The sequence below is a fragment of the Camelus bactrianus genome, chromosome 2 (genome assembly GCF_048773025.1).
Source record: "Camelus bactrianus isolate YW-2024 breed Bactrian camel chromosome 2, ASM4877302v1, whole genome shotgun sequence".
NCBI classification, from domain to species: domain Eukaryota; kingdom Metazoa; phylum Chordata; class Mammalia; order Artiodactyla; family Camelidae; genus Camelus; species Camelus bactrianus.
This window is the reverse complement of record NC_133540.1, coordinates 92,183,940-92,202,005: the sequence shown is the minus strand read 5'-3', so window position 1 is coordinate 92,202,005 and position 18,066 is coordinate 92,183,940. Positions and strand designations below refer to the sequence as shown.

At 36.9% G+C, this 18,066-nt stretch overlaps 1 protein-coding gene across 15 annotated transcripts in view; it reads left to right on the top strand.

Moving 5' to 3' along the window:
* The window catches only part of SEC31A (SEC31 homolog A, COPII coat complex component), a 60,441-nt gene extending 42,685 nt beyond the window's left edge, over positions 1-17,756 (top strand). For 10 of the 15 annotated variants that reach the window (XM_045513114.2, XM_074346278.1, XM_074346270.1 and 7 more), the window contains 5 exons: positions 9,054-9,112; positions 10,129-10,386; positions 12,757-12,876; positions 15,456-15,527; positions 16,919-17,756. In XM_045513114.2, the coding sequence (XP_045369070.1) occupies positions 9,054-9,112; positions 10,129-10,386; positions 12,757-12,876; positions 15,456-15,527; positions 16,919-17,098 (689 nt within the window). In that variant the 3' untranslated portion in view covers positions 17,099-17,756. Of the gene's footprint in view, positions 1-7,391; positions 7,431-9,053; positions 9,113-10,128; positions 10,387-12,756; positions 12,877-15,455; positions 15,528-16,918 lie in introns of all 15 variants that reach the window. The other 5 variants (XM_074346261.1, XM_045513090.2, XM_045513095.2 and 2 more) reach the window with 1 other exon arrangement.
* The last annotated feature ends 310 nt before the right edge of the window (positions 17,757-18,066 follow it).

The following is an 18,066-nucleotide window of genomic DNA, read 5'->3' as shown; positions in this document are numbered from 1 at the left end:
ATAACAGATTCTAAAACTGTTTCTAAAAGTATGATTTTCCCATAGTGAACTTTAGTTGCTAAATGAGAAAAGCTTTAGAGCTTTCAGAAGGGTAACTGTATAATCTACCATTGAGCTTTATTTTAGTGGTGAGAAATTAGTTGGCAAGAAAGTACTGGTTGGAAATAGATTTACTTGACACTCATTTCTTTACTAGAGCAAAACCATGCTCTGTGTTCTTCCTGAGTTTTCAATTTAAAAAATTATTTGTGCCTTAAATTCATTCATGGAGATTAAACAGTACAGGGTCTTAATGGGGTAGTACAAAATTTTAGAATTATGTTTATTTATAAAGTTGAGGAAGGACCTAGATATGTATATTGAAAGGAAAAAAGGGAGAGGACACAACTCTGACAGAATCTCTAGGCCAGCAGACAGGCAGTGTACAGTAGTGCAGTGATTCTCCGTTAGGGCAACCCCCCCCCCCCAAACATTTTGAAAATTTCTAGGCATTTTTGTTGTGCTGGTTGGTATTATAGTTCTACCTGAAATTTTCTGTTTAAAATCATAACTTTAAAAGTATTTTTATAGTAAAATACACTTTTTATAAATTCTTTTTATCTCGTTACAGTTAAAGCATTACATTAATTTTTTGTAGATAGGTGATAGTATCTGATTTTCATTTGGAGATTGTAAAGGAGCCTCAAAAAGAGATCAGTGAATCGGGGTTAAGAAGCACTAACACAGTGGTTTAGAATGCAGGCTTTGGAATCAGACTCCCTGGGTTTGTATCCCAGCTTCACTCCTTTTTAGTTATGTGACCTTGAATAAGTTACTTAACTTTAAGCCTCGGTTTCCTCATAATAATAATAATACCTACTCATAAACTTATGAAGAATATTGAATACATTAATACATTTAGGGGCAATGACTGCAAAAAATAGCTGTGATTACACAAAACCTCGCTCAGAATTAGAGCTCTGTGCTTTTGGTATTTGAAAATAGTTTCTCTTTCAGATTATAACTGGTGGTTTTGAACTAGAGGGGCAAAACATTTCTCCTAATACTAAAGTTGCTCCTAGGAGTCCAGTATGTATTTTTCTCTTTTTATCTGCTAAGCAACAACTTTAATTACTGAAAACATTTATTATAAAATAGGATTTATTGAGAAAGTATTACTTCTAATAAAGTCTATGGATGCAGAATTATATACATATCTCCTTCTCTCTTCTTTGATATATAATATTCAATTCCAGAGTACTAAAAATCACACACGCAATATGTGTCACCCTTTACTGCACAAATAAAATTTATGTAATTTTCAATGCAGATAATTCAATAAATTGATATTTAGAGAGGAGTGCTAATTTAATTGAGAGTTCAAAAAGTTACCTTTTAAAACCTGAATGAGTAAAAACAGTATCCATTCTGAATAGTTGGGTAATAGAGTTCATGAGTGAAAGCAGGATGCAGGTAAATCCCCACATAGAAATGTGGTGCAGGGAAGTAAATTATCACTTACTGCACATACATTGGACATGTACCAGCACTTGCCATATATTGTCTTATTTAAGTCTCACAACCATGAAAAACAGGAATTTTTTTTTTTAATTGACAAGGGGAAGCTTCAGTTTCCTGGGGTTATATAGTGTTTTCATGATTGTACAGTGATAGTCTCCAAGTAGAGATACAAACCCAGGTCTCTCAGTCTTCAAAGCCCGTTGTTCATTCTTCTTTACCAGATGGTCTAGTCCTGATGGAAGGAACAGAAAGCGCTATCAGTGCTGGAATTACAGAAGCATTTAGCATCACTATTTTAAGCATTTGTTACTTCATCGTCTAAATTAAATGTTTGCATGGGTATTTTTTCTTCCTTAAGCAAAAGTTCGTTTGGCCATGAGATAGTCTTTGCTTATGTACGAAGTAACAGTGTTCTAACCTGGCTGAGAAGCAGAGTAACTAATAGGAAGAAGCCGTACATTTTTCAGTATTCAGCATGGACTAAGCTAGCTGCTTTGTTGTCTCTTGCATGTTATTAGTCCCTATATTTAAACTGTTACAGCTTTACCTTATTTTATTTTTTGATTTCCTAAAAATTTTGCTTAGGTTATACAGATAATTGTGACTGGAAGTTTTATCTTTGTTTTAATATGTCTTAAATTATATCATGGTATTCTCTAGGATTTGGAAATTCCGTTTGTCCAGTGGATTATTGATAGACATTAGGATTTTCAAGCCCTCTAACTATTAAGGAACCACAAGATTAAATGCCCATGGCTCAGAGAAACTAATATTGTAACTATCAAAACATTCATTCAGTAAATTCTTAATGAGACCTGTTCAGTCTATAATCAGAATTATGCCAGGCAGAGGTAAGGAGGCAGGAAAGAATGGTACATTTCTGGTGAACAGCACACTGCTTTGTTATAAATTGGAATGTAAAATTTATATTTGGGCCAAATTTTGGAAAATATTTAATGTCAGGGCTAGAAGTCTATTATAGGAGTTGGAAATACCAAGGGGCATGGTCAAAGTGGTACTTTTGGAAGGTTAATCTGGCAGTGGTCTTACAAGATAGACTGTGGGCAACGTGGCAGAGTCAGAGGCAAGGGAAACAGGCACTCTCCCACTTCTGGGTATAAAGTGGTAACAGCCTGCGTTAGAACAGTGCAACGTTGTTTCAGTGGTGGCAACGCAACAAGCAGGAAGTTTTCCTGGTTTTACTGTCCAGGATAGTCTCAGATAGATAACGTAGTGCCCTTCCTTCCTTCCTTCCTTCCTTCCTTCCTTCCTTCCTTCCTTCCTTCCTTCCTTCCTTTCTCTTTCTTTCTCTCTTTCTTTCTCTCTTTCTTTCTCTCTTTCTTTCTCTTCTCCCCTTCTTCCCTGGTTTAATGTGTGCTTGTTACTAAGGGAGAGCACTTTGAAATACGAAGGCCCAAGGATTTTACTCAAAAAAATTGTTTTCTGAAAAAATGACAGGCCTGTACACCAGAAATTGACACAACATTGTAAACTGACTATAACTCAATAAAAAAAAAATTTTTTAAAAATGACAGGCTATCATGAAACTGTCTTTGAGTTAACAGTATTGATTTTGTTCAATGGAAAATCTATCTTTGTAGTGTGTTCCTTCACATAGAAGAGTCTAGAAAGGACATAATACTGCATACTTTCATGAAACAGTAAAGTGCACTGAAATTTTTTTTAAATTTTCTTAAACATTCCTTAGTTAAATATTAAGTACCTGGTGTTAGCCTTGTACATAAAAGATGGGAGTATGATAGCCTTCTTTACTTTTCTTTGGATAATTCAGTTTTACCTTGTGTCATCGGAAAATGACCTCAGGATTCATTCTTTCTAAATTTTAATTTTTAATTTTGTGACCTTTTTTTTTTTAAATGTGACATGCTAGATTCACAGGGGAAGGGGGAGTCATATTGTTAACAAGTATGCTCTATTCTCTCCGTCTCAAATTATCTTCTAGCCAAAAGTCTTCATACTATACCACTAGTATTTTTCTGTGAACCAACTGAAAACTATCTCAGCCAGTGCACAGATCCTATTGTTCTGCTCCTGCAGAAAATACCTACAGTAGTTCCCAGTGAGAAGTGACATCCAAGAAAGGACAGTAGCAAGTCCACTTCTGTATGTGAGACCGAGCAGTTCCGTCTTCCTTCCCCAGAGACCCTGTGGAGAACTAATCCCTACTCTAAGGTGGATACGGGTCTCCAGTATCCAGTGACACACATACTCAGGTTTTAAATTAATTTCTCCTTGATTTTTTAAATCTTTTACTGTAGGATTTTGAAAGACCCCCCAAATAGTATAAAGAATAAAACTGAAATTATCTATAATTCTACCACCTATATATAACCACTAATAATTTTGGTCTATTTATTCCCTTCATGCACATATATACATACATATATACATAAACATATATATATATATACACACACACGAATATTTGTATGTACTCATGTATTAGAATTTTTTTAATTTGGTAGAATACACATAACATAAAAGTTACCATTTTAACCATCTTTAAGAGATATTAAGTACATTTACATTGTGGTACAATTATCACCACTAACTACAGAACTTTTTTGTCACCCCATACTGAAATTATGTAGCCATGAAAAACTCCCCATGTTCCCCAGCCCCTGGTAAGCACCACCCTACTTTCTGTCTCTGTGTATGTGTTCTAGATACTTCATATATAAGTAGAGTCATACAATTTTGTCCTCCTGTAACTGTCGGTTTCATTGTGCCCAGGATTCATCTGTGTTGTAGTAGCATGGATGAGAATTTCCTTTTTAAAGCTGAATAATATTCCACTGTATGTATATACCACATTTTGTTTATCCATTAATCTGCACGTGAGCATTTTTTTTTAATTGAAATACAGTCATGCATGTGGGCATTTTGACTATTGTGAATAATGCTATGAATATGAGTATACAAATATCTGTTCAAGTCCCTGCTTTCATTTCTTTTGGATATATACCCAGAAGTGGAATTTCTGGATCAAATAGTAATTCAATGTTTAATTTTTTGAGGAACCACCGTACTGTTTTCTATAGTGGCTGCGCTATTTTACATTTTCACCAGCAATGCATTGAGTCTGATTTCTGCACATCCACACCAACACTTGTTTTCTGGCTTTTTTCTTTTAATTCTAGCCATTCCAGTGGTTGTAAAGATTGTAATATCTTATTGTATGCATGCATTTTTAAAGAATTGAGATCATAACTCCCACACAAATACATTCACAATTTACATCTTACTACTTTTCTTAATATTACACCATGAACCATTTTCCATTGCCCTTTAAAGTCATGTCATGTTTAAAAAGAAGGTAAGAAGGAGATTTATGCCCATTTTTGTAGTTTTTTTGAAAGGGTTAAGACTTCTATCTTTTCTTAACAGTTTTATGAGAGAATGATGTTCAAGATTGGACTATGCTGTGTTGATTTTTAAAATTTTGACCAAGAGTATCATTTTGCACATCTATAATGAGCCCCCATGATACTGTCTCCTGAGATGTTCATGTTCTTTGTGTAGCTTTACCTACTGTTGCTGTTAAAGTGTATCTCTATAAAGTAGAAGTCAATTTAATTGTGTTTTTTAAAAGTGATATTTAAACAATTTAAAGATACAAAAGCAAAAAGATTGAAAGGGGTTAGAATTATAGCTAAGACAAAGCTGTATGTTAAATCGGTAAGAGATTCTAACAAGGATTTTCTGGGCTGAAATGAAACATGACTAAATATGATTTATGGTTTGATGTTAGGAGAGGCCAGTTAGGCATATATTTTGGAGGGAACTTTGATTATTGTACAACTGTTACTTTCTGTTCAATAGACAGCTCCAGCCTCAGGTAATGAGGGGTAGCCAACTGGTTGTATGTTCCTGTTGAAAGTCTTTTTGCTTCTGATTTCATTGTTTTACTCCTAACGTTCAACTTGATTTGATTTCATTATAACTTTGGTGTCATTTTACCAAAGGGTCATATGAAATTGTCTCACGTACTTTTTTGTCCTGCTAATGGTTGGTGACATCAGGATACCCTCTCTAGCTTTAACATCCAGGGATGAGGTCACTGCTGTGAGAAGTTAGAGGGAAAACTGGTCTCATCTTCTGCTCCTGCCTCTCAGGGGGCTGGGAAGGAAGGCATGTTGTTGAGACTGTTCCCTAAAAAAAAAAGGGTCAAGGCCAAAGTATTTTCAGTACTTCTAGGGTTTGAATTCCGTCGATCCCCCCACCATACCAAAATCTGAGGATGCTCGCGTTCTATAAAGAGGCGCAGTATTCGCATGTAACCTATGCCCGTATACTTTAATCTCCAGATTGCTAGTAATACCTGATACAGTGTAAGTGTTATGTAAATACTTGCCACAAATCCACGTTTTGCTTTTGGGAACGCTCTGGATTTTTTCTTTCCTGAGTGTTTTCGATCCTTGGTTGGTTGAAACCGCAGATGTAGATCCTGGAGGTGGACTGTATGTTGTTCCCCCTCGGGCTTATTAACTATGGTGCCATGATATCATGTCTTGCATGGGGAGTTAGACTGTGAAGTCACTGTTTAAGACAAAAATAAGAAATCATTTACAGTCAGTTATCCTTGATCACTCCTTTCTTCAGTTAAGACCCCACTGAAGAAGTTGGCTTATGATTAGGAGCCATAATGTATGAAAAACATCTGTCCATAAAGCTCCACACAGTGAGATTTCAAACTGGGATTACCTCTCTCCCCTCACATTTTGCTGGGGCATGGGCTTGAGTAGAGCTCAAACTGAACTGAACTCACCAATTAATTGCTATATTCTCTTGATTCCTCTCCCCCCAAGTAAAGATAGTTGAGTTCCTGTAAGCTGTATGTCCATATGAAGAACCTCCACTGCATGCTTTTGATTGAAGGCTGGGCCTGGCCCAGCTGTGAATATCTGACAAATTTAGAGTTGCTGTGTTAGTTTTCAGCCTTCTTTCCTCTTGTCCACTGCCAGAACCTTTAAAGCTCTTAAGAGAATGCTCTTGGTTTCTGGAAGACATATGCTAAACAGTCTGCAAATCTGTATATTTTTACAGAAAAGAGCATATGAAATGGTTACATATTTACTGGGCCTGTTCCCATTTATTGTCACACTCATCATGTGACCCGAGAAATTACAGTTTCTCCAGAATGCAGATACCTGGGGCTCCCCAAATCCGGCCGTAAAGTGGCACCACCTTGTTAAGATTGTCTGACGTGCTTTTTATGTGACAAGCGTCGTGCTGAAATCTGCACAATAGTGTAGAAATCCTCCCATTTTTCTTTAAAACCCTGCTACTTAAAGTGGGTTTTGACCAACAGCCTTGGCATTACTTGGCAGCTAGCTGAAACAATCCAGTCTCAGGCCCTATACTATACCTAGTGAATGAGAAATAGACATTTTTACAAAATCCTCAACTGACTTATAGTCACAGCTTTAAATAATATTAAAATGGAGACAGTTATAATTTGTTAGGAAGTGATCTTTTCCCCCTCCCACCATGATATTACTGAGCTTCATTGATCAAATAGCAGAAAAACAGTTCATGCGAACAATTAGGGAAATAATGTTATTTTAAATAGGAAGGAACAAAAATTTAAAAGAGACAGATGGCACAGTAAGAGACAAAACTAATGTTTAAGAGTTAATTGGATCTGAAACAATTTAAATGAATTTGTTTTGCTCACAAGTTGATTACTTTCTTAATTAGATAGGAGACATTTCACATGACTTGATTAAATAGTTAAAGTTTCTTTCCCTTTTAAAATTAGATTGTTCTTTCTTGGGGTTGATGGAAGAAGAAACAATTATAAAATGAGTAGAGTTTAGAATGTCTTTGATGATAATACTGTGTAAGTGACTTTTACATTTTGTCTACAGAAAATCAGTCTATGCAAGACCAGGCATCTATATTGGAAGGTGAACTGGTTACAAAATATACCTTTGGAAGGCTTTGAATCATTGAATATAATTAATGAATGGACATTCACAATTATGCATGTGAACTTCAAAGCTGATGATATCCTAAATCTGATCAGTATCATTTTTTAAATTTGGCTTTTTAATTGACTCAAATCTTATAACTGATTGAATTAACATAGTGGCACAAATGATCTTAAATCATAAACGTGTATTTTATATAGACATAAAGACATAGCTATACCAAGATTGTCTTAGATATAAGAAAGATTAGAAGGTGATGGGAGCTTTGAATGATTAGTCTCTGTATAACCAGAACTTTAAGAATTTACTAAGCAGATAGCAGCATATGGTGTAATACTTCATGATTAGCTCTTGAGTGTTTTGAGGCTCATTTGACATTCTGTTAATTCTATTTTTAAAATCAAGGCAAATGAGTGCATGCTGGTTACAAGATTTTGTTTTTAAAAAGTTTCTACGACATTATGTATGTTCCTTGGTTTGCTAGGCAATTTTGTTAAGATTTAATATCGTGGATAGCGATAAAACAAGCAAGAGGTAAAATACTGAAAGAATGTTTAATTTATTGAAAGAGGAGTAATTTTTTGCTTTTACATACATACACACGCAGAACTCAATAAAATATAAAATGATTATATTGTGATTCAGCAATTATCCTATTTCTGGCATGTTTAATTCCTTTTTTCTTTAAAGATACTGTCATTAAGATACTTAATGAGTTATGCTATTGATGTCCATTTCTCACTGAGATTTTGAGGGAATTTTTTTGAGGGAGGAGGAAACTCACTAAAGGTGATAGTAGTTTAATTTTATATTTGCTACCAAATTTTTGTGTGTATGTGGCATTAAAAAAACTTATTACAAATATTTGAATGCTATTCTCTGTAAGTAATTTCTAAAGCAAAGATTGTAAAACTTATGTTGTGTAGTTGGGCTCTGGTTTTTTTTTTTTTTTTGATTTGCTTATGCTGAATTGCTTATGTTAAATTGCTCTCTATTTCTTGGGAAATAAGAGGTTGCTGCTTTTTTCTTTTTGTGTATATGTTGACTATATCAGAAGCCTTTTTTTTTTTTTTTAGCAGACTCAACTGATGTATTTTTTTCTTTTTTTCGTTTTTTTGTTGTTTTTTTTTGGGTTTTGGGGGGGCCAATTAGGTTTATTTATTTGTTTGTTTTTATTTATTTATTTACTGGAAGTACTGGGGATTGAACCCAGGACCTCGTGCATGCTAAGCAGGTGCTCTACCACTGAGCTATACCCTGCCCCTGTTTTTTATTAGGAGAGAATTGTTTGATCTTTGAAGATTATATACCAACATAGGCATAAAGACTTCACTATTCTTAAATTTAGCAGAACTCTTTTACTTAAAAGGAATTAATGTCAAGATATTTTGCTTTCTAAGCCAAGTCCTTGTGATTATTAGAGGTAATGAATTTGAGAATCCAAGGCTACATAGTGACACTAGCAGCTCAGCTGGTAAAACTTTTGTTGACAGTTATCTCAGGATAAAGGTAGCGTTTGAAGGTATTATATGATGGATACAATTTAGTTTTCTCCTTTTCAGGATTCTAAAGGAAAATGCCCTCTATTATCTGTTATAGGTCCTCAGAATGGTTGGAATGATCCTCCAGCTTTGAACAGAGTACCCAAGAAGAAGAAGGTACTAGAAAAAGATGTCTATTCAGTGCCTACAGATGTCCTGTCAGTCATGTACCCACCTGAATCACACTACACTTCACTGTTCTTTTTAAAGGCAAAGCTTAAATCATGATATACTTAATGAGTGCATTTCAGCTTACTAATCCGTGAAGGGAAGGAAAGAAAGCACAAAACAATATGGTGGTGTGAATCAAACCCCTCTCAGAAAGCAAGATGTAAATTCCCAGCACATCTCTTTGAAGGGGTAGGAAACAAATTTGGTTTTGGGTTCCAGCAGTAACCATGAATTTGTAATTATATTTTGGACTCTTTTTGTCTATCACATAGAACATGAATGAAGAAATAGCCTTGTAGCTGAGCATAATTTAGATGTCTGTAACTGTTCAGAGCTGTTTGAGCATAACAAGGATTCTTCTCTCCTTCTTGTACCCCAAGCTGTTTTCTACTTTTTTTTTTTAACTCCTAGTGATTTCTGTCCCCCAAATATAATAATGAGAGGCCAGAACATAAAATCGGGAGATACTAAATGAGTGAAAAAAAATTGGGGTCAGTGATAATCAGAAACTTAATCTACTACTTTTAGTGTGATTGATCACTAAGTAAATATTGTTAGTGATCTAGGAAAAGGGTATTACATCTGATCGCATTAAACACACACAAACACACATTTGGCTATCGGATCCAGTATTGCTAGGTGCAGTTTTCCAGACTTTGACATCCTCTTTCAAAAACACCATGGTTTTGGCTCCCCATTATGTTGGTTAAAGTGTGAAAAGCAGAGGGGAAACTGAGAGGTCCAGGTTTACGGTCAGAACCCTCTTAGCCAGTTTAGCTCTACTTTTATGTTTTACTCTAGAATTCTTCAGAAAATTTCATTTAAAGAAAATTCTACTATTACTAAAATTTTTTTTAACCGTGAAATAGTCTAACTCCCTTATTTTAAGCTAAGAAAATGTTGCTATTTTGGGGGGGATTTTTTCCTTACTCTTGGTACTTTCTATTTCCATCTTTTAAAAGATGCCTGAAAACTTTATGCCTCCTGTTCCCATCACATCACCAATCATGAACCCCTTGGGGGACCTCCAGTCGCAGATGCTGCAGCAACAACCTTCAGCTCCACTGTCAAGCCAGGCTTCGTTCCCACAGCCACATCTTCCAGGTGGCCAGCCCTTCCATGGCGTACAGCAACCCCTTGGTCAGCCAGGCATGCCTCCGTCTTTTTCAAAGCCCAATATCGAAGGTGCCCCAGGGGCTCCTATTGGAAATACCATCCAGGTAACAGTAAATCTGTATAACTGGGAGATGACTCTATCTATTTCAGTACTTATTTTAATCTGCTAACTTTTATGGTTACACCTTTTTTAATGAACTTCTCAATTTGGCTTCAAGTTAGACAATTTAAGTAAAAAATAGTAACTTTTTTTTTAATTGCTCATATATGTATATTTTTCAATTACATGGCTATATACAAACTTTCTAGAAGGGGCTTATATATTTACTACTATATGTTTACAATAACTTGGTAATTGCAGTATTTTATTTGACCTAATCAGCAGCCACAATTTGCTTCATTGAATCCGTATTTGCATCGAAGGTTGCTAAGCAAAAGCTGTTTCCAAAGGTTTTTTTTTCTTTTTAATCTTTGAAATGTGAAATAAAGTGCAGTGAGTTATATCTTTTCTCGTGTATGCGTAAAAGCTAATAATACAGCCATATCTTCGGATGGAGATTTAATTTGTATGCTTTTCACATACAAACAGTTAGTTGGAAGGGCTCCAGATGATGAGAAATCTATCACATTTCCATATAACTGACGTAGACATACAAAGGTAAACAATTTGATCTAGTCATGAAAAGCAGAGAGGTTGGGTCACACTGCAACCTAAGAAGATGAAACAAATTCCTGCCCAAGTATAAAACTAGTTCTTCTGCCTGTTTTTGTCTTTGACTCATTGAAGTCAAGTTTGTAAAGACTGGATCTCTGTCACAAGAGTGTACTTTGCTGTTAAGAGATAGTTTTGCCTAAGGAACTTCTAAATATTAGCAGTTGCATTATAAAAACCAGTGTTTTGATGGAGGTAGGAGGACCTGCTTCTTTCCAGAAGAATATATATTATAAAGATGCATTGCTAATTTTTATGATTACATATCTATGCTGTTTGCGAAGCCATTCACTTTTGTTAAGAGCTGGGTGCTCATGCTGTGTTCACCTAGACTAGAACCTCAGTTACCATCGAAAGGGAGAGCTGCCTGGATGTATGTGTTCAGCCAGGCATTAATATCCAGCTCCCTGCCCACTTGGATGTCTCTGAGGCACCTCACACTCAACATACCCACAACCTAATTCATAGTCTTCCTCCCAAACCTAGTCATCTTTTGGTGTGTCTTATTTGGATTAATGGCATCGTAATCCTTTCTGTTTAATCCAGCCAAAAACCCAGGAATCACGTCTATACTCTTTGTCCTTTAATCTGTCTTTCAGATCTATCCCCAAGTCTTATTGATATTACTTTAAAATATCTGTCCATTCCCTGTTCTACGTTTCCAGTCTGGTCCATGCTACCTTCGTCTCCAGTCTTCAGTAGTGCAGAAGCCTCTAACTGGTCTGCCAGCATCTACTTTGACCCATCTCTTATCTGGTCTTATCTCCTCGTTGCTTAAAACATTACAGCTTCCCATTGTTCTTGGAATAAAGACCAAAATACTTCACGTTGTCTGGAAGCCATCAGCTCATACTCCTCCTTGCTCTCCCTCTGCTCCAGCCATACTGGCCTCCTGTCAGTCCCTTGTATCATGATCCTTCCTTTGTACACGTTTTTCTGTCTGCAGTGCTTTTCCTTCCCAATTTAATTGGTTAACCCCTACTTATCCTTCTGGTATAACTTTCTTAAAGAGCCTTCCCCTCAGTTAAATCCCAGTTATGTTGTCTGTTGATTCCACTAATGTTAATCACAGTTACTGTGCATTTATGACATTTTTAAACTTTCTTTTCCATTAGCCTGTAAACTCCCTGAGGGATGAGCTTATTTCCACGTTGGCTCACCTATGTGTACCCAGCGCCTGATACATAATTGGCTCAATATGTTTGAATGAATGAACTAATCAATTAAAACTTTAAAAAATGACACATTCCCTCTTGGTTTTCCCATGTCTACATTCAGTAAGATCATGATCTCTTTTAACCTTTGGCTTAATCTTGCAGTTTAATTATACCCCAGTTAACAGCCTCTAAGAGTAAACCAGGGAAGACTGTCAGGATGAACAGAAGTGAGCCAACAAGCAGAGCAGGAAGCAGCCACTCCATCCTGCCACCTCTGTAAATGCCTGTTCTTTTCATTTCCCGCTGGCACAGGTCTCCTCCCTATCAGTTTTGTACAGTGTGATTAACATCTGTTCCATGATTAATCAAATGCTTTATATCCAGTCCTACTTTTGAAAATAGAAGCCGTAGGAAGAGTGCCTGTATCTTCTGAATACCTGATTTTTATTTTTACTTATCCCAGGTGATTTCACATGTTAATTTTTCTTTTGATTTTGAATAGCCTGTCTACAAGGTAGCTGGTTTCTTTTTATCACAGATTCAGGGTTTTGTGTATAGATAGCTTCTGGTCATTTCTAGTCATTTTGTGGTATTATTTCTTTCAGCATGTGCAGTCTTTGCCAACAGAAAAAATTACCAAGAAACCTATTCCAGATGAACACCTCATTCTAAAGACCACGTTTGAGGATCTCATTCAGCGCTGCCTCTCTTCAGCCTCAGATCCTGTATGTATTTTTTATTTTGCTTCTTCAAAGAATCCCTTTTGGACCTCTTCTGTAATTATTGTGATTACTGTATTTATATAATTATGCATGCATACATAATTATTGTAATTATATAACATATCTTACAAGGTATATTTGGAAGTTTATACACAAGTAATAAAGCTAGCACTTACATATCATCTGCTTTACATCTAAAAACATTTAATTGTTTTTTATATATAAATGTATTTAATCCTTAGAACAGCCTCATAGTAGGTAGATTTGTCATATTTATTTTACAGAGAGGAAGTTAAAGCAAGAAACAGTTACATAATAACCGGAGTCAGAGCCAGCTTTCAAACCTAGTCTGGTTCCAGACTTTGTATTCTCAGCTACTAGGCTGCACTGCGTCTCATCCGCAGACCTCATGTCTGGCACAAAAATAGAACAGAGTGGTGGTATGCAGGAGACTCAGATTTGGAGTTTCTTTTTGAGCTTACATCAAAGCTTTTAAAAGTAGATAGACAATCTTTAACTTTGTAAAGATCTTAAAAATAGTTAAATGTTTTAGATATTAGAGTCATATTCATAATTAAAGCAACTGATTTTACTTAGTTTACTAGAGGAGGCCTGTGTATTGGCAACAACAAAAATTCCACAAAGCCAGTCTTGTTTTAGATGAAATTTCAGTTTCTGCCAACAAACATTGAATATATTTATTTAGTCACTGGCCACTTGTCTGCTTGAAAAAACAGCTTCTGGAATTTGTTGTTTCATCAAACATTGAGGATTAATGTGTGCAGCCTTCTGCTAGTCTTTTGGAAAGCAATTCCCTATACTGAAAGTGTCAGGAAAGCAGAGGCAGGGAAAGGTCAGCATAAACTTTAGCACCTGGCATCCTGGGCGTGATGGAAAGACCAAGCTAAGAGCAGAGAGCAGGTGAAGCTGATAAAGCAGGTAGGTGTACAGTTATCTCCTGTGCACACCTCTAATAGAGAGATCACCATCACGCAAAAATAGAGAGTCCTGGGGAAAATTCCAGTCTTCCTTGGGGCATGAGTCAGTCAGTGTAAATAGAGGTTGGGAGGACACACAGTACACGGCCCAGCTTAAAAAAATTTTGTTGAGCTTAACCTCCTCTAGGTCACCAAATCATCCTCCTTCTGGTTACCCAGGAAGATGGGTACCCTGGGCGGAAGAGGAAGACAAACTGTTTCTGAAACTAGCTGGGCGAGAAGTTCCCGTACTGCCCAGGGAGCCCGCCCGCGGCTGTGGGGCCCCCGCTGGTAGCTGGTGGGGTTAACTTCGCACCCTCCACAAAAGCCCATTTTAATCAATACTTGAATTCATTTTTGTAGTATGGCTTTATTCCTGTTTTCACTTCAGTTGTTTCTAAACAGTGTGATCTGGCAGCACAGCTTAGTTTGTATGGTGACCCTTGGTGGCTTGTCTCTTCCTCTCCCCTCCTCTGGCGCACTGACATCCCTTCTCAGCATACCAAGAGCGCGTCAGCGGCCGAGACTTTGCTCCTGCTGCTCCTTCCGCCTGGAGCTCCTCAGCCGCAGAACCGCATTGGTCCTCCTCCTCCTTCCTGCCGGGCTTCTGCTCCGATGCCCATTAGCCAGCAGGCTTTCTTACCACCTCATACCCCCCAGCGCTTCTGACCCCCTCCCCCTGTTAGCTTTTCATCTTGGCACTCATTACCACCTGACAGGCAATATATTATTTATTTAGCATCCTTTTCCCACCCACTGGAATACGAGCTACACGAGACATAAGACTGCCTGGCACAGAGTTGGCACTCAATAAATACTGGAAAGTGTTGCCACTTCTAAGGCTGTTGCGTAATGTAGGTCATTAAGTTAATCACAGTATAATTTTAAACCTTCACTTTTAGAATAGTTTTCTCTCATTTTACTTACGGTACTAGGATGGGGATAGGACTCCTTAATTTAAGAGCTTATTTTAACACTTCCCTCTTAAGAATCTTAAGATAACTAGGAGAGAGTTTTCTCTTTTTGGGTTTTGGATTTTTGGGGGGTTTTTGTGGGGTTTGTTTGTTTTTGTTTTTGCTTTGGTGTTTTAAAGGCCCAGAATAAGGCAGAATTAAACATATCAAATGTGACTGAGTGTATGAGAAGTATTTTTGAGGTTAAAAAAAGATTCCTCAGTTCACCTGTATGTTTGCCTTCTGGCGCCCATAATGTTCATGGTGTTTAATTTACAGTAACTATTAGACCTTGTCTGTAGGACACTGACCCACTGCTGCCTCCAGCCGGCCCTCCCTGGTGCTTGTGGATGTAGTGCAGTTGTACACACACTGCAAGTGAGTTTGCAGTACTCGTGAGGTCCCACCAGCCCTCCAGTCTGCACACCCGGAGGAAGGGGCTCATCCTGTCCCCTCCCTGCAGCAGTAGATTACTTATCTCCGTTTTGATCATTTGTTCAAGTGTCTTGGTCTTAGCTATCACCATTTCTTTAAAAAAAAAATGAAGCTGTTCAATATCATGTCTGTAAGGTTTAGTGAAATGAGATGGGCCTAGTCCTTCAGATAAAAGTTACTGTTTGAATATAACATACCTGTTTTTCCTCTCCTGCAGCAAACGAAGAGGAAGCTAGATGATGCCAGCAAACGTTTGGAGTTTCTATATGACAAACTTAGGGAACAGACAGTAAGTGTGTAGAAAAAAGGATTTATGATAATCATTTATTCTTGGCTGCCAGTAAAGTGTTTCGTCAGCACTTGCATGTAGTGTGTTTGGGGGCAAAGCAGTCAGGACAGTTATAGAATGGGCTTTGCTGTAACTGTCTAAACCAGTTTCAGTCACTGGGGATAAGGGGATGGGGGGTTGTGTGTGTGTGTGTGATTGAGATGGAGAGAGAAGTTTTAGCCTTTTTTATAACAAAGAGCACATATACAAAATGGCCTGTGTTGGCCCTAAGGTAACTGGCCTTTTGTTCATTTTTATGTCCTTTAAATCAAGAAATAAGAGAGTGGACAGACACTCTGTATTCCAGAGACCAAATCTGTAATCTTTCTCATAGTCTAAGACTCAGATCTTTTTCTTTTAGAAGAGCTATGACACAAAAGCACAGCCAAATGTAGCCGCCAGTTGAGCAGATCAGTGTGCTGTAACTATGAAGACGGTCAGCAGTAAGGAGTAGACACTGTGTCTTCTGTTCTTTTGTCTCCCACCTCTCAATTCCTTTCTAGAACTGTTTTGTTAATGAAAGCACTAGGAGAGAAGAAAAGAATTGAGGCTTTGTCATGTTTTTGCAGTTTAGCATTCCTCTTCCCCATTCCCCACATCAGTCCCATCAGATAAAAATAACCATTTATCTCCTGAGAACCAAACCAGAGAAAGTTGATATAACAGTGGCGTGGTCCATGGACTGATCCAAAGTAAAGTCTTCTCTAAAAAGTATGGGTGTGTAAGCCAAGTAATGACATGAAGAAACACAAAACTGTAGGTCTTATGGTTTTAAGAGATGATGGGATTATAAAAAGCAGGTAAGAACTGGCAAATTGAGTACATGCTGAGGACTGTTGCCCTCCTAATGGAAGTGGACCAAAAGTGCAGGGTTTTTGTTGTCGACAGACTGGGCCCTTACTTGGAGATGTCATGATGAAGAATCTTTAAACTCTTCCATGTGCATTTCATGTCATCCACAGTTGTGACTCTATATCTAAAATAATTGAAGAATTAAAGCTCTCAAGTGGAGAGAGACATTAACATTTCAGCTTAGGAGAGGAAATCTGACTTCTTTTCTAAAAGAAAAAGACCTGGCTTAACATACGTGTATAATTCATAAATAGTTTTCTTACATAAGTCATTTTGTCACGGTTCTGTTTTATGATTTAAGTGTTGCTTGGTCTGAGACGCCTTCTAGAAATGCTCAGCAGTTTGTACATTTTTTATGTTTATTTCAAGTGCCTCTCAAATATTGGCATTTAGTGTTTGTAGAGGGGTCGCATGTAAAATTCTCCGTTATTTTAATTCTTTGTCTTTTTTTTAAAATTTTTTTTCTTTAATTCTTTGTCTTGATCCCACCTTTATTTCAGCTTTCACCAACGATCATCAGCGGTTTACACAACATCGCAAGGAGCATTGAGACGCGAAACTACGCAGAAGGACTGACCATCCACACCCACATAGTCAGCACCAGCAACTTCAGTGAGACCTCCGCTTTTATGCCCGTCCTCAAAGTTGTTCTCACCCAGGCCAATAAGCTGGGTGTCTAAAGGACAGCTTCACGCTCAGCCAATATTGCCGTTTTTCCAAAGAAACATGTTTTAAAAAATAAGATGTGTGGACCAATCCTCATTAGCATGTTTCCATAGCAGCCAGTCAGGAACATTTACATTATTTCTGCAGATAAACTCACCTTAGACCTCCTCAGAACCCTGGTGCTTTCTTTTGTTTTCATCTTTTGTTGCCCGTGGTGATGATTTTCCTATTCTGCAAATAATGTATTTGCTGGATTACACATAGTACATTTTCCTGAAGTGTTCTGATAAAGTGTGGTTTTTGAAACCTCAGTTTACTTTTTGAAAAGGAGCCTTTGGTTATACATAAAGCAAAGCTAAAACTAAATCTCGTTCATGTCCGCCCTACTTTCTCCATGTCAATCAGATTAAAGTGTGTAATCCTGTTTTTGTGTTTGTAGTCTTTTTTTTTAAACAGCTACTCACAGTTTAGTTTAATCTCTGTTTTTTTGTGTCTTTGGCTTCACTTTAGTCCTGAACAAATAACTAAATCTAGAGGCTGCTACATAATTTTAAGCAAATATTAATGAAAAGTGGAATCACCAGCTTTAAGTATCTATAGGAAAAGATTGAGCATTTTCATTCTGTAGAATGCTTTGAACTTTTTCTATTAATAAATGTTTTCAATATTCTATTTGTTTTAAGATTGACTTGTCTCCATTTTATGTTTAGAAATTTATTCACCCATTTTTTGAAAGTTACCTATATGTCTGAGGTTTAAGTTCAGAAAGAAAACATGAATTTCTGTCAGCCTCCTGAATCTAAGCCAAATATTTTTCAGCCAGTATTTTGATTGATTTCATTATAATCTATCTTAAGAGCAGTATGGCAAATAAGAGAGAATGGTCTTTTGAGAATCTTGAGGAGAATTAGATAATAATAATTTTTCATTGTTTAAACAATTTTACCTAAATGGGTTAGAAGACTAGAAGTTAAACACTGTG